Source organism: Dromiciops gliroides, chromosome 1 (assembly GCF_019393635.1).
Source record: "Dromiciops gliroides isolate mDroGli1 chromosome 1, mDroGli1.pri, whole genome shotgun sequence".
Classification (NCBI taxonomy): domain Eukaryota; kingdom Metazoa; phylum Chordata; class Mammalia; order Microbiotheria; family Microbiotheriidae; genus Dromiciops; species Dromiciops gliroides.
Window position 1 is genome coordinate 319117196 of NC_057861.1, and position 12405 is coordinate 319129600.

Here is a 12405-nt window from a genome sequence, read left to right on the forward strand (position 1 = left end):
AGGGTTGGTAATACCTATATTGTCTACCTCACAGGATTATGGTGAGGAAAACACTTTGTAAACCTTAAAGCATTGTGGGATGGTGTGGTTTTTGCAGCACTAGCATAGAACCTTTGCTCAGAATGGGTACTTGATTATTGTGTTCTGACTCTTGATTTTATTAGCATTATTTTCCCCTTCACTTCTCCTCTGTAGTACAAATGGAGAGAGAAATATCAGCTTTCTTAAATATAGAATATTCACAGATAAATAACTGAACTTAAAGACTGGAAATTCCAACTAATAAAAGCTTGTTGGAAGTGAGCTTTATTTTCTTTATATTTTTAGCCTAGCAACTGGCATTTCAGGTGTTAAAGTTGTTTAAATAAAGCTGAAAATAAAAACACTGGCAGTTGTAGCTTTAGTTGCATAAACTAAATGGTAAGTCTCTGGGCAGGGACTGCCTTAAACTTCTCTTATATCCCCAACAATGCTCAGCTTAGGGTAAGGCACAGAATTTCATTAATAAAAAGTTCAACAAATCCAGGTCAGATATTGTGAGTCAGTATGATTACTTGTGTTAGTTTGATACATTTTCTTACTTAAAAAAATTAAATTGAAAATTTTTAATCCTTTACACTGTTGTCTTTTTTTTTTTTTTAAGTTTAAAAGACATTTATGAAACTTGTGAGGTAGTTTGTCAGCCAATTCACAGATAGGTGCTAATTACAGTTAGTACAAAAAATATAAAAATTATATTTATAGGAGTATAACCTTGTTGAGGGTTTAAGGCTTGGGCATAATGGGGCAGCTAGGTAGCACAGTGGATAGACCACTAACCCTGGATTCAGGAGGACCTGAGTTCAAATCCGGCCTCTGACCCTTGACACTTACTAGCTGTGTGACCCTGGGCAAGTCACTTAACCCCAATTGCCTCACCAAAAAAAAAAAAAAAAAAGGCTTGGGCGTAAGACCCAGGGAGGCCACTTCAGAGGCTCAGCTGTATAATTTAGTGGTTTACAACCTGTGGGCCACAGACTGATGGGTTGTAAATTAGAAGGACTCCATAAGTGATATTTGCACCATGAATTGAATAGAAGAATATTTTGAGCTGGAAGAGACCTCAGGCCATCTAGGCCAACCTCCTCAATTTATTGATGAGGAAAGTGAGGCCCAGAATGTTAGGTGAATTACCCCTGGTTACACAAGTCGTGAAAGGTGGTATTTGAACTCAGGTCCCTTAGACTCCAAATCAGTGTTCTTTCCACTGTACCAGTATATATAGATATGTGTGTATCTGCACAAACAAACACATACAAAGCATAATACATGTTATCTATACACACATGATTTATATGTATATATTTATATACATATATACACAGCATTTTTCCAGTATATCTAAGTTGATGTTGTCATTAATGAAATATATTCATTTCAAAGTGTTGCTTGAATTCACAGTAGCTTTTTGCCATTATGTATCTTGTCAGTCAATGGATAATACAATCTGAGAATCTTCAAAAGACATTAAAAAAGGGTTACTCATAATTTGAAAAATTTGGGAACCACTGTTACAGTTTATAATTTTTTGTTCTTTGATATAGGTCAGGAAAATAAAGTGCCATAGAAATGCAGAGGAAGGGATAGGTCAAGGTAAGCTAAGTATTAGCTTTTCCACTTTACAGATGGGGAATTGAGAACAAAATAATCTTGTCCAGAGCCATGAGAAGAAAGAATAGAAGAGATGGAACTTCTAATTATGGACACAGCCTGCCGACTTTTAACAAAAACAAGTTCTTCTGATTAGCAGACTCTTCTGCCTCTGGATAGAACCTTTGTTTACTTCTGAGCTAGGTTTATTTTATAGGATTGTAGGTGAGAGGAAAAAGAAAATCACATCAATATATTTGGCTAATAATGACTTCCCTAAATAGGGATATAAGCTATGAGTCTTTGATTCCAGAGGTGCGGGGACTTGCAAAATCACTCTGATACTAATGCTGGCACATTCCTCCCAAAGAAAAAGATCCTCAGTAGCATACTGCCAGTTTTCGTTTCTATAGTAACAAATAGGCAAAGGGATAAGGTGGGGGAGTAGTAAAATAAAAGTAAAAACTCGTTTAAAATGATGCGACTATTTCAGTACTTACACATGTTCATTTTTAGGATAATAGTTTTGTTGAAGTAATCAATTTTTTTTTGAAAGGAAAAACACCAAAGTTAATGTGTTTTGCAGAAAACCTGCCACATGGACAATTATATTTCCAAGAAAGAGTGAATTATTTAATAAAATAAATTAGTTTAGTGTCCTTTGGGTAAATTCTCTCTTTCCTCCTCCCCTTTCATTCTCTCTCTTTCCAAGTTTCTTTACCTCTTCCTTACCCCCAGTATTTTAAGCCTTTGAGATTTAAAAAGCATGTGAATTAATTATAAAAGTATAATTATTTTTAAACAGGAGCCAGAAAACCATTTTGATTCTTAAATTTAAAGCCATGAAAAAGAGCTTAGATTCTTACACTGCTGTCTCAAGGACAGTATAGACTGTGACATCATGTCACCAAAATCAAAACATTATTTGCACAGCAAACCTATTTTGGCCTCTTAAAATGGAATACTTTACCTTAACTGTTCTGGTAGTTGTAACTTTCTGTTCTTGACTGCAAATGAGATAACACATAAAATGCTTTGTAAACCTAAAAGTATGACATGAATGTTAGCTGCTTTTGTTTGTTTTTACTGCTATCATTACTGTTGTTAAATTGGTCTCAGCCCTAAGGAAAATTGATACTAAATGAGGAGGAAAACCTCACATTCTTAAGGTTTCACAGCAAAAGTTCTGCCATATGAAACAGAAGACTTGGGTTTTAGTCCACATGCTTCTCTTCATTAGCTTTATGACCTTGAGCAAGTCACTTATCCACTTTGGGCCTCAGTTTCCTTACTGTAAAATGAGTAACTGAGCTAGATTACCTTCAAGGGTCTTTCCTTATGCCTGATTCTTTCAGAAGTCACCTGTGGTGGGATTTTTGAATGTAATTGTCAAACTTTTTTTCTTCTTTTTTCTCTCTCTCTCTGTCTCTATCTCTCGCTTTCTTCCTCCCTTCCTGCCTTCCTCCCTTCCTTCCTCCCTCCAATTTTGCAGTAAATAAGATGCGGTTCAGAAAGATATTAGATCACCACTGAAGAACTGAGAGATGGATGTAGCTTTCTAGGATAAACTTTGCTGGTCCTTGAAGTTTGACGGGCTGTAGCAGTAGGTAACTATTTAGGTGGTGATAAAGTGAGCCTTTTTGGTTAAAAATATGTACCTTAGGGTCTTGTTGTATGAAAAACTGAATGCTTACTGTTACAGGAACCCAGTACAATTCTATTTATTAAGCTGTGTTTTTTTCTTTTTTAGGAAAGTGCTCCATTAACACCTACATTTTCCTTTTGTAGGTTACGTACTGCTCCTGTTGCTATTAGGTTTGTGACAAATACAACCAAAGAGAGCAAGGCAGAATTGTTAGAGAGGCTGAGAAAAATGAATTTTGATGTTGCTGAGCATGAGATATTCACTTCTCTGACAGCAGCCAGAAACCTAGTGCAGGAGAAGCAAGTTAGGCCCATGTTGCTGATTGATGACCGGGCACTACCAGATTTGAAGGTATGGAATTTGGAAATATTTTCTTTTGTGTTTGCTCCTGGAAAAAAAAAAGATGTTTGTCCTGATTTTCTTCTAATAATTTAACATCAAAATAGCTGCTATTTTTGGTGGTAGTTTAATCTAATCTTCTTTTGTAAGCTTTTCATGGTGAGTCAACTACCTAGATTACAATCTTCTTGACACTTCATGTCCTATTACATAGGTTTTTAGCTTGTTTGTCTTTTCATCACCTTTAGGGCATCTCCTTTGTTTTTTAGACAATTTTGCATTGATGATCTTGCCTCCTTGTTTCCTTTTACATATAACGAGTATGAGACAAAATGACACTATACAGAAAAAAACGTAAAAATCAGCAGTCAAACGGGGCCCCTAGGTGGCTCAGTGGATAAAGTACTGGCCCTGGAGTCCGGAGGACCTGAGTTCAAATCCGCCCTCAGACACTTGACACTTATAGCTGTGTGACCCTGGGCAAGTCACTTAACCCCCATTGTCCTGCCCCCCCCCCAAAATCAGCAGTCAAAAAATGTAGACAGTTTTTAAAAAGAATTTGAAATGGGTATATTTTTCTTTTTTTTTATTATTGAAAATAAATTTTTATTTCCATTTTTTTACATCTCTATACTTCCTCTCAGTATTCTCCTCCCCGCTCCCAGAAAGTCATCCCAGATAACAAATTGTTTTGAAAAGAGAGATTTCAAAGCATGCAATTTCTTTTCATCAGTCTAAAAGTACTATATAGATACATTTTTTCTTTATTTTTTCTTTATTATTTAAGTTTTCAACCTTTGTTTAGATAAGACTTTCAAATTTCAAATTTTTTTCTCCCTCCCTCCCTTCCCTGCCCTCCTCCCCTAGATAGCAGTTAATCTGATATATAACATTAAACATATTTCTGCATTAGTCATGTTATACAAGAAGAATCAGAGCAAGAAGGAAAAACCTCAAAAAAGAAAAACAACACCACCAAAAACAAAAGAGATAGTATGGTCCAATCGACATCCATATTCCACAGTTTCTTTTCTCTTTTTTTTTTTTTTTCTGGATTTGGGAGAGCCTTTTTCATCATGAGTCCTTTGGGGGGGATGGAGACTTTCTTGTACCATTGAATTGTGAGAAGAATCTAGTCTATCACAGTTTGATCAACACACAGTGTTGATGGTACCTATGCACAATGTTCTCTTGGTTCTGCTCATCTCACTCATCATCAGCCCATGCAAGGCCCTCCAGGTTTCTCTGAACTCCTCCTGCTCATCATTTCTTACAACACAGTAGTATTCCATTACATTCATATACCACAACTTGTCCAGCCATTCCCCAAATGATGGGCATCCCCTCAACTTCCAATTCCTTGCTACCACATATAGAGCAGCTATAAATATTTTTGTACATGGGGGTCCTTTTTCCCCTTTTCCATGATCTCTTTGGGAAAAAGACCCAAAAGTGGTATTGATGGGTCAAAGGGTATGCACAGCTTTAAAGCCCTTTGGGCATAATTCCAAATTGCTCTCCAGAATATTTGGATCAGTTCACAGCTCCACTAATAATGCACTAGTGTTCCAATTTTTCCATAGCTTCTCCAACATTTATTATTTTCCTTTTTTGTCATTTTAGCCAATCGATAGGTGTCAGGTGGTACCTCAGAGTTGTTTTAATTTGCATTTCTCTAATCAATAGTGATTTAGAGCATTTTTTCATATGGGAATAGATAGCTTTGATTTTCTTCATCAGAAAACTGCCTGTTCATATCCTTTGACCATTTCTCAATTGGGGAATGACTTGGATTCTTATAAATTTGATTTAGTTCCCTATATATTTTAGAGATGAGGCCTTTATCAGAAGTACTGGCCATAAAAATTGTTTCCCAGCTTTCTGCATGCCTTCTAATTTTGGGTGCATTGCTTCTGTTTGTACAAAACTTTTAAATTTAATGTAATCAAATCATCCATTTTGCATTCATAATATTCTCTATCTCTTGTTTGGTCATAAACTTTTCTCCTTTCCAAAGATCTGAAAGGTAGACTATTCCTTCCTCTCCTAATTTACCTATGGTATCACCTCTTATGTCTAAATCTTGAACCGAAATGGGTATATTTTTCCACAGCACATCTCTATATTAGCAGGAAATACATCCATGTATTTACACTTCTAGTTTCACTGAAAGACCGAAAAATATATTTCCTTTTTATTAAGGTTTTCTCTTTGATTTATCTGATGAAAGTTTGGAGTTTTTATTCCAATATGGAGCTGGCATTGAAATATATTCATATTGAATCCTAGATCTGGAACAAACCTTAAGAAACCTTCATCTCTATGCAGATTTATCCTAGATGGATAAGAATACTGAAGATGACCTTGGTTTATTAAAATACTACCATAGGAATGTGAAAAAATGCCTAAGGATCTTTGCTAGTAGGGTATAAGGATAATATAGATAATTCATGCGCAATAATCCCAAACTTGGCCAAAGGTTTTAGCTTCTTCCCTGCTAAAATTTAGATGATTATTAGTGATAATAGCAATGATACTACTAAACCAAAGTGATCACTTTAAGGATCCATGATTTCAGAGGTCTGTGGAGCATTCATGGTGTGAACCCTGAGTGTAAGGGCTTGCCAAGCCCTTGTCAGGGCTGTTCGTCCACCTTTGGTGTCCACTTATCATCCAACTCTTACCTGTGACTCCAGAAGCTATAGTATGCCGAGTGGCCAACACCCCAGTAAAGGAAGAGCTCCCCTGGCAGAATGGGCAGATGAGAACAGCTTGTTCCCATAGCTACAAAGGTGGCTGAAGGAGGCACTGTGGAGCACTTAGAGCTTGGTCAGGCATCAAAGATGCCACGGTCATCTACTGCATCCCTGGCCATGGCCAGTCATCTTGACTTTTTCTTGCCACTTTACTGACTCTGAAAGAGCTAGTGAGGCTGATGACTTTGTGCCATTGTGCTTCACTTAATTCACACATAAGTCAAAGACATTACCCTGTGCACAGATAATTGGGTGTGGGATGGTATTGCCCTCAATAGAAATGTGATTGGAAGAGTTATATAAATTGATATAAAGTAAGTAGAACCACAAAAACAGTATACATGCTAACATAAATAAAAATTCAACTTCAAAACTAACTAAGAAAAAATGCAGTGATCAGTATTGAATCCAGAGGTCATATGATGACAGGCTACCAAATGTGGCAGGCACACTTGCTATATTGGTTGATTTTTTCTTATTACAAGGAAAGTTTCTAGGGCATGGAGGGGCAGAATATGTCAATAAAACATTTGAAAATTCCGTTTATATGAGACATTGTATATAATACAAAATAAAACATACACCTGAGGTGTACAAAACAGTATTATGAGATGCAAAAAGGAGAGATGATCACTTCTGGATGGCTAGATCTGGGAACATTTCCTGGAGGAAGTGGCATTTGAGCTGGATTTTGATGAATGATTTAGATTTTAGGACACATAAAGACTTTGTGTGTGTGTGTGTGTGTGTGTGTGTGTGTGTGTGTGTGTGTATGCATGTCTCATATATCTAGGTATTGAATGAACTAACATTACAATTTTTGTATAGACAAAGGTAAGAAAGAGGATGGCAAGCAGTATGGCTTATTTGAAACATTCAGTATGTAAAGGGAAGTATAGTAAATATAAGTATAGTATAAAGTTAGAAAGGCAGTTTAGAGCCAAATTGTGAGCACTAAGACTTTAGCATGGTTTAATTACTATTATTTTTAGTAAGTAGTGGGGAAGGAGGGAGTCGGTAAGGTTTTTGAGCAGAAAAGGGATGTAACTAAATTCATGTATTAGGAAGATTAATCTGGCAGTATTATACAAATAGAATTGGAATAGACTGGATGTGGGAATCCTGGGTAGAAGGCTGTTGCAAAGAATGCAACACTTTGAGAAACAAAACTGTGTTTTGGGTTATGTAGAAAATTGTGTTTTCAGGCTACAGCATACTGCATGTTTGCTGAGAGTAGGCTAGCCTTAACTATGTCAATTAGAGAGTCCAATTTATCTTGCTTGTTGCATTTTTAGCTTCTCATCAGTTGATATTGATCTGGTAGCTAAGTCTTGACTGTCCTTATTTCTTATAATTAGTAAAGTTTTTTGAAGTTAGAAATTACTTGTTTCATAGCAGCAGGTTGTTACTTCCAGTTTTGTTTCCCTAGATTCTGTGTTTCTGAAAGAGCCAGCAAGAGTTTATTGTATTTTTTAGTTGCTTTTTTTTTAATCCCCTCCCTTTCTTGCCATTAAAAAAAAAAACATAGGGGGCAGCTAAATAGGGGCAGCTAGGTGGCGCAGTGGATAAAGCACCAGCCCTGGATTCAGGAGGACCTGAGTTCAAATCTGGCCTCAGACACTTGACACTAGCTGTGTGACCCTGGACAAATCACTTAACCCTCATTGCCCTGCAAAAAACAAAAAAAACAAAAAATAATAATGAATTCTTGTGATTTTAAAGTAGAGCATCAAAAAATTAATGAATGAATGAATAACTTAACTAGCTAACTAAATAAAGTAAAGACTCAGGATATATACTTCTTAGCTCTGTTTCACTTCAGGTCATTGTATGGCTAAAATAAGAGTTCATACGTGTTTGAACAGAATAGTTAAAAAAAGGAGAAAATAGAGTTCATTTTCAGTACTAATTTCAACAATTCCATTTCCCCCTCCCAGGAATACCAGTAAATGATCCTAATGCTGTGGTCATAGGATTGGCACCAGAACATTTTAATTACCAAGTTCTAAATCAAGCATTCCGGTGAGTCTTTAGTTTCAGAATTCTTAAGCGGTTTCTTTTCAGCTTTTGTAGGTGGTCATCTCGGGAACTACTGTCTTTCTCCCCTCCCTCCCCCTTTTCTTTTTGTTTTTTTTAGTGAGGCAATGAAGGGTTAAGTGACTTGCCCATAGTCACACAGCTAGTAAGTGTTAAGTGTCTGAGGCCAGATTTTGAACTCAGTACTCCTGACTCCAGGGCTGGTGCTCTATCCACTGCGCCACCCAGCTGCCTCCTCCCCCCCCCCCGACGTTTTCTGATAACAGTAATCCAGTGATTTGAACTTTTCATTGCCTGCTTCTTTCCACAGCCTTGCATTTGTTAAGATTTTTAATGAGATCAAGGCATGAAATTTTCACTTTTTTGGGTTTTGTTTCTTCCTTCTCATGGTTTTTCCTTCTGATCCTTCTGATTCTTCTTTCATAACATGACTTAATGTGGAAGTAGGTTTATTAACATGATTGTACATGTATACCCAAAGCAGATTACATGCACTCTTGGGGAGAAGGGAAGGGAGGGAGGGAGAAAAATTTGGAACTCAAAATCTTACATAAATGATATGAAAATTATATTTACTTGTTTTTGGAAAAAATAAAATGCTATTAACTGAAATTAAAAAAAAAAGAAGGTACAGCTAGATGGCGCAGTGGATAAAGCACCTGCCCCTGGATTCAGGAGTACCTGAGTTCAAATCCGGCCTCAGACACTTGACGCTTACTAGCTGTGTGACCCTGGGCAAGTCACTTAACCCCAATTGCCTAAAAAAAGAAGAAGAATATTCTGCATGTTATCAAGGGCTCATTGCTGGGGTGGGTTTTCCTGATAATGTGAGTTCTTCAAGTCATTCAGTATTCCAGATCTAGGTAGGCTAAGTCTATGCCTCCCCTGTATTTCATAGGATCCAGTGAAATCACAGCTTTGGACAAAATTGACTACTAGTTAGGTACTCATAGGCTTTATTTTTACCCTCCTGTGATTTGTTCTTTAGTAACTGAGCTAATTTTTTAGGATAAACAGCACCCAGTTTAGTGCATTGACAACGGAATGGACTGAATAAAAGTTTTTCTCCAAATGGAATCCACTCTTAGGAAGGGATAGATGTATTTGGTTGTGCTTTGGATTGATTTCTTTGTAACTTCATTGACTGTTGTTTAGAGCTAAGAATCCTAAGAAGTTAATTACTTCTTATGGGCATAAAGCCTATTCCTAGAGGCTAACGTTCTGTATGGCATCAGAATCAGTTGACCTTTGCTTTATGTAGCTATCTTGGCCATGTAAAAGACATTCAAAAGTAGTGAACCTGGCCAGCACTGGGCCCCAGTCATGTGGTTTCCCAGACCATCTGTATAATAATATAATAAAAAGAGCTGGTATTATTAATATGGTGCTTTAAAATTTTCACAGTGCTGGACATAGAGTCTCATTTGATGTTGCAGCACCCTGTGATGAAGAAATTACAGATACAACCTTCATTTTACAGGTGTAGGAAACTGAGGCTGAGAAAGGTTCATTGACCTGCCCATAGTCACACGCAGCTGGAAAGTGTCAGAAGTGGAATTTAAACCCAGGTCTCTCCTAACTCTAAGTCCAGGATTCTTTACACTATTCTGTCAGGAAAAAATAGAATTTAACATATAGTCTGAAGATGCTTCAGAATTAATTTTTAACCTTTTAGTATTTATTACCATCTTCCATTTCTCCTATATAATTTTTACCTTGTCCTTACTTTGTTTAGCAAGCTAGTAATAAGATTTTTGAATTTATTTTAAACAGGTTGTAAAGAGAAAGCGAACTAATTTAATAATGAAAATCCCATAATGGAACAGTCTATTTTTCGTTTTTATCTATTGCTATAAAAAAATCATGTCACTAATAAGAAAAAAACTTTAAAAATCATTAGTATTCTTGCCTTTTTATAGCATTCAAGATTGTACTCATCTCATCTCATTCTCTCTATTTGCACAACTGCCCCCCCAACCCCAATCACCTTTTGCCTGGAGAATCGTAACAACCTGCTGCTAATTGGTCTTCCTCAAGTCCAGCCCCAGTCCATTCCCTCCTTCACATAGCTGCCAAAATGGTTTTCCCAAAGAGCAGGTGTCACCATGTCACCCTCTGACAATTCTTGGGAGCAAATAAAAACCCCTGGAGGGCAGGGGCTCTTCTTAGCTTCTCCGCTCAGCACAATGTGTAGTGCATGAAAGCATTTAAATGTTTGTTGACTCAATGACTAAACTACCCAGTCACTTAAAGCCTTTCACAACTTAGACCCAGCCTGCCTTGCAGCCCTGCTTCATGAACACTAGGCTACAGCCACACTGGCCTTTTTACTGTTCCTCAAACACAGCACTCTACCTCCTGTTTTCTCATCATTCCTCCTCCAAGAATGCCCTCCCACCTTCCCCCCTCTCCTTCCCTCCCCTCTCAGAATGCTTCAAGACCCAAATCAAGAGGCTCATCGGATCCTCCAGCTACTAGTGTCTCTTTCCCCTCCCCTCCCTAGTTGTCTTTTTGTGTCTACTTTATGTATGCCCATTGTCTTCCCTGGCTACATTGACAGCTTGATTGTCCAAGACTCATAGGGAAAAATAGGGAGTGGCCTAGCAGGCCTTTGGCCCCTTCTCTCTTCTTGGTTTTTAAAGACTCCTCAGCTCATAGTGATTCTAATTGTGTGAAGGAGAAAAAAGAGTTGGCCACACCATCTTTGCCTTGCTGCATCCATTCACAGTTTGTCCTTTGCCTGCTATGGAAAGGACCCTTTGCTCAAAAAGGGTAACCTAGAGTTCCTCATTTACCACCTGCCTATTCTGGTTACACCCCACGTTGTGTGAAGCTGGTTTTAGTCTATTCTAAAGGTCCTTCTCTTGGGCTTCCTCGAGGGTTACCCTACCCTCCATTATTTTCAGACATCTCTAACTACACTAACTTGGGCCATAGCACTTTATTTCTTACTTCAGAATCAGACTTAGCCAGCTCTTTTTTATTCACCTCTTTAACCACTAAATTCAAGGAGAAGGTATTGATTGAATTTAGCCTGCAACTTGGGAAGGACATTTTGAATAGGAAATGGGTGGTCTGTGTCTTAGCTGCATAGTAGCCTCATGGTAATAAAAATGTATCTTGACTTAATACTGACTTTCTAATTGCTCGGATGCTGTCTAATTAGTACACTTTCCCAACCATATTGATTTTTAAAACGCTACATTTTAAAGCATTACAGTGCACTTATAGGTCAACTCGAATTTCACAAATGCACTTAACAGCTGTGTGCAGAGTTAACAGCAAGGATCGGAGGTCTTGCCCTTCTTTGCATATTGATGTTTCCATAGAGAATATACCTCCCAACAAATGACTGCAGCTATTTGAATTGTGTGTGGCAAATATAGACACTTGAAATGAGCTGCTGATTAGTTAAATTACTATTCAGGTTGATTATGAGAATCAGAATTAGGTGCTAAATCTCATTGCTTTTCTGCCTTAAATACTAGCCCTAGAGGCATATTACCTTTGGGCATGTGCTCCAGCCTTATAAATTATATTGGATCTTATTTACTGTGTATTTAGTGGGTAGGCCTCTCTCTGCATTTAAAAATGGATTTGTAAATTGTTGGATATTTGTCTTAGATACTTGAGGAGAATTAAGAGCAGTTAATTATTTTTAAAGAATCAAGATTGTAAGCTTTTAGGTGGGTGGAAGTCAGAGAGAAGGGAGATGAGCCAGTTGTAAAGAATGGATTTGATTCAATATTATTTTGTATAAACTTCCAAATACAACCTAAGAGTCATAGAGAGCATTTCTTAATGGATTGTAAGTTTCCATTCCATCCAGCTTTTCCTATTTAATATTTCAAAAGAGAAGAGTGTTTTCTTTCTTACCTTTTTTTTTTTAAAGAAGTGAGGTTTGTCTGCACAACTCACTGTCATGAGCCACAAAATAATTCTTTCTGGGAGAAACATAATTTCAAAAGACAAATAACAATCTATCTGGATTTTGGTCAT

At 37.2% G+C, this 12405-nt stretch overlaps 1 protein-coding gene across 1 annotated transcript in view; it reads left to right on the top strand.

The window, feature by feature from the left end:
* Positions 1 to 12405, top strand: part of HDHD2 (haloacid dehalogenase like hydrolase domain containing 2) — a 42431-nt gene that overhangs the window by 12821 nt on the left and 17205 nt on the right. The window contains exons 3-5 of the mRNA XM_043987497.1: positions 3418 to 3625; position 5086; positions 8307 to 8391. Of these exons, the coding sequence (XP_043843432.1) occupies positions 3418 to 3625; position 5086; positions 8307 to 8391 (294 nt within the window). The remainder of the gene's footprint in view (positions 1 to 3417; positions 3626 to 5085; positions 5087 to 8306; positions 8392 to 12405) is intronic.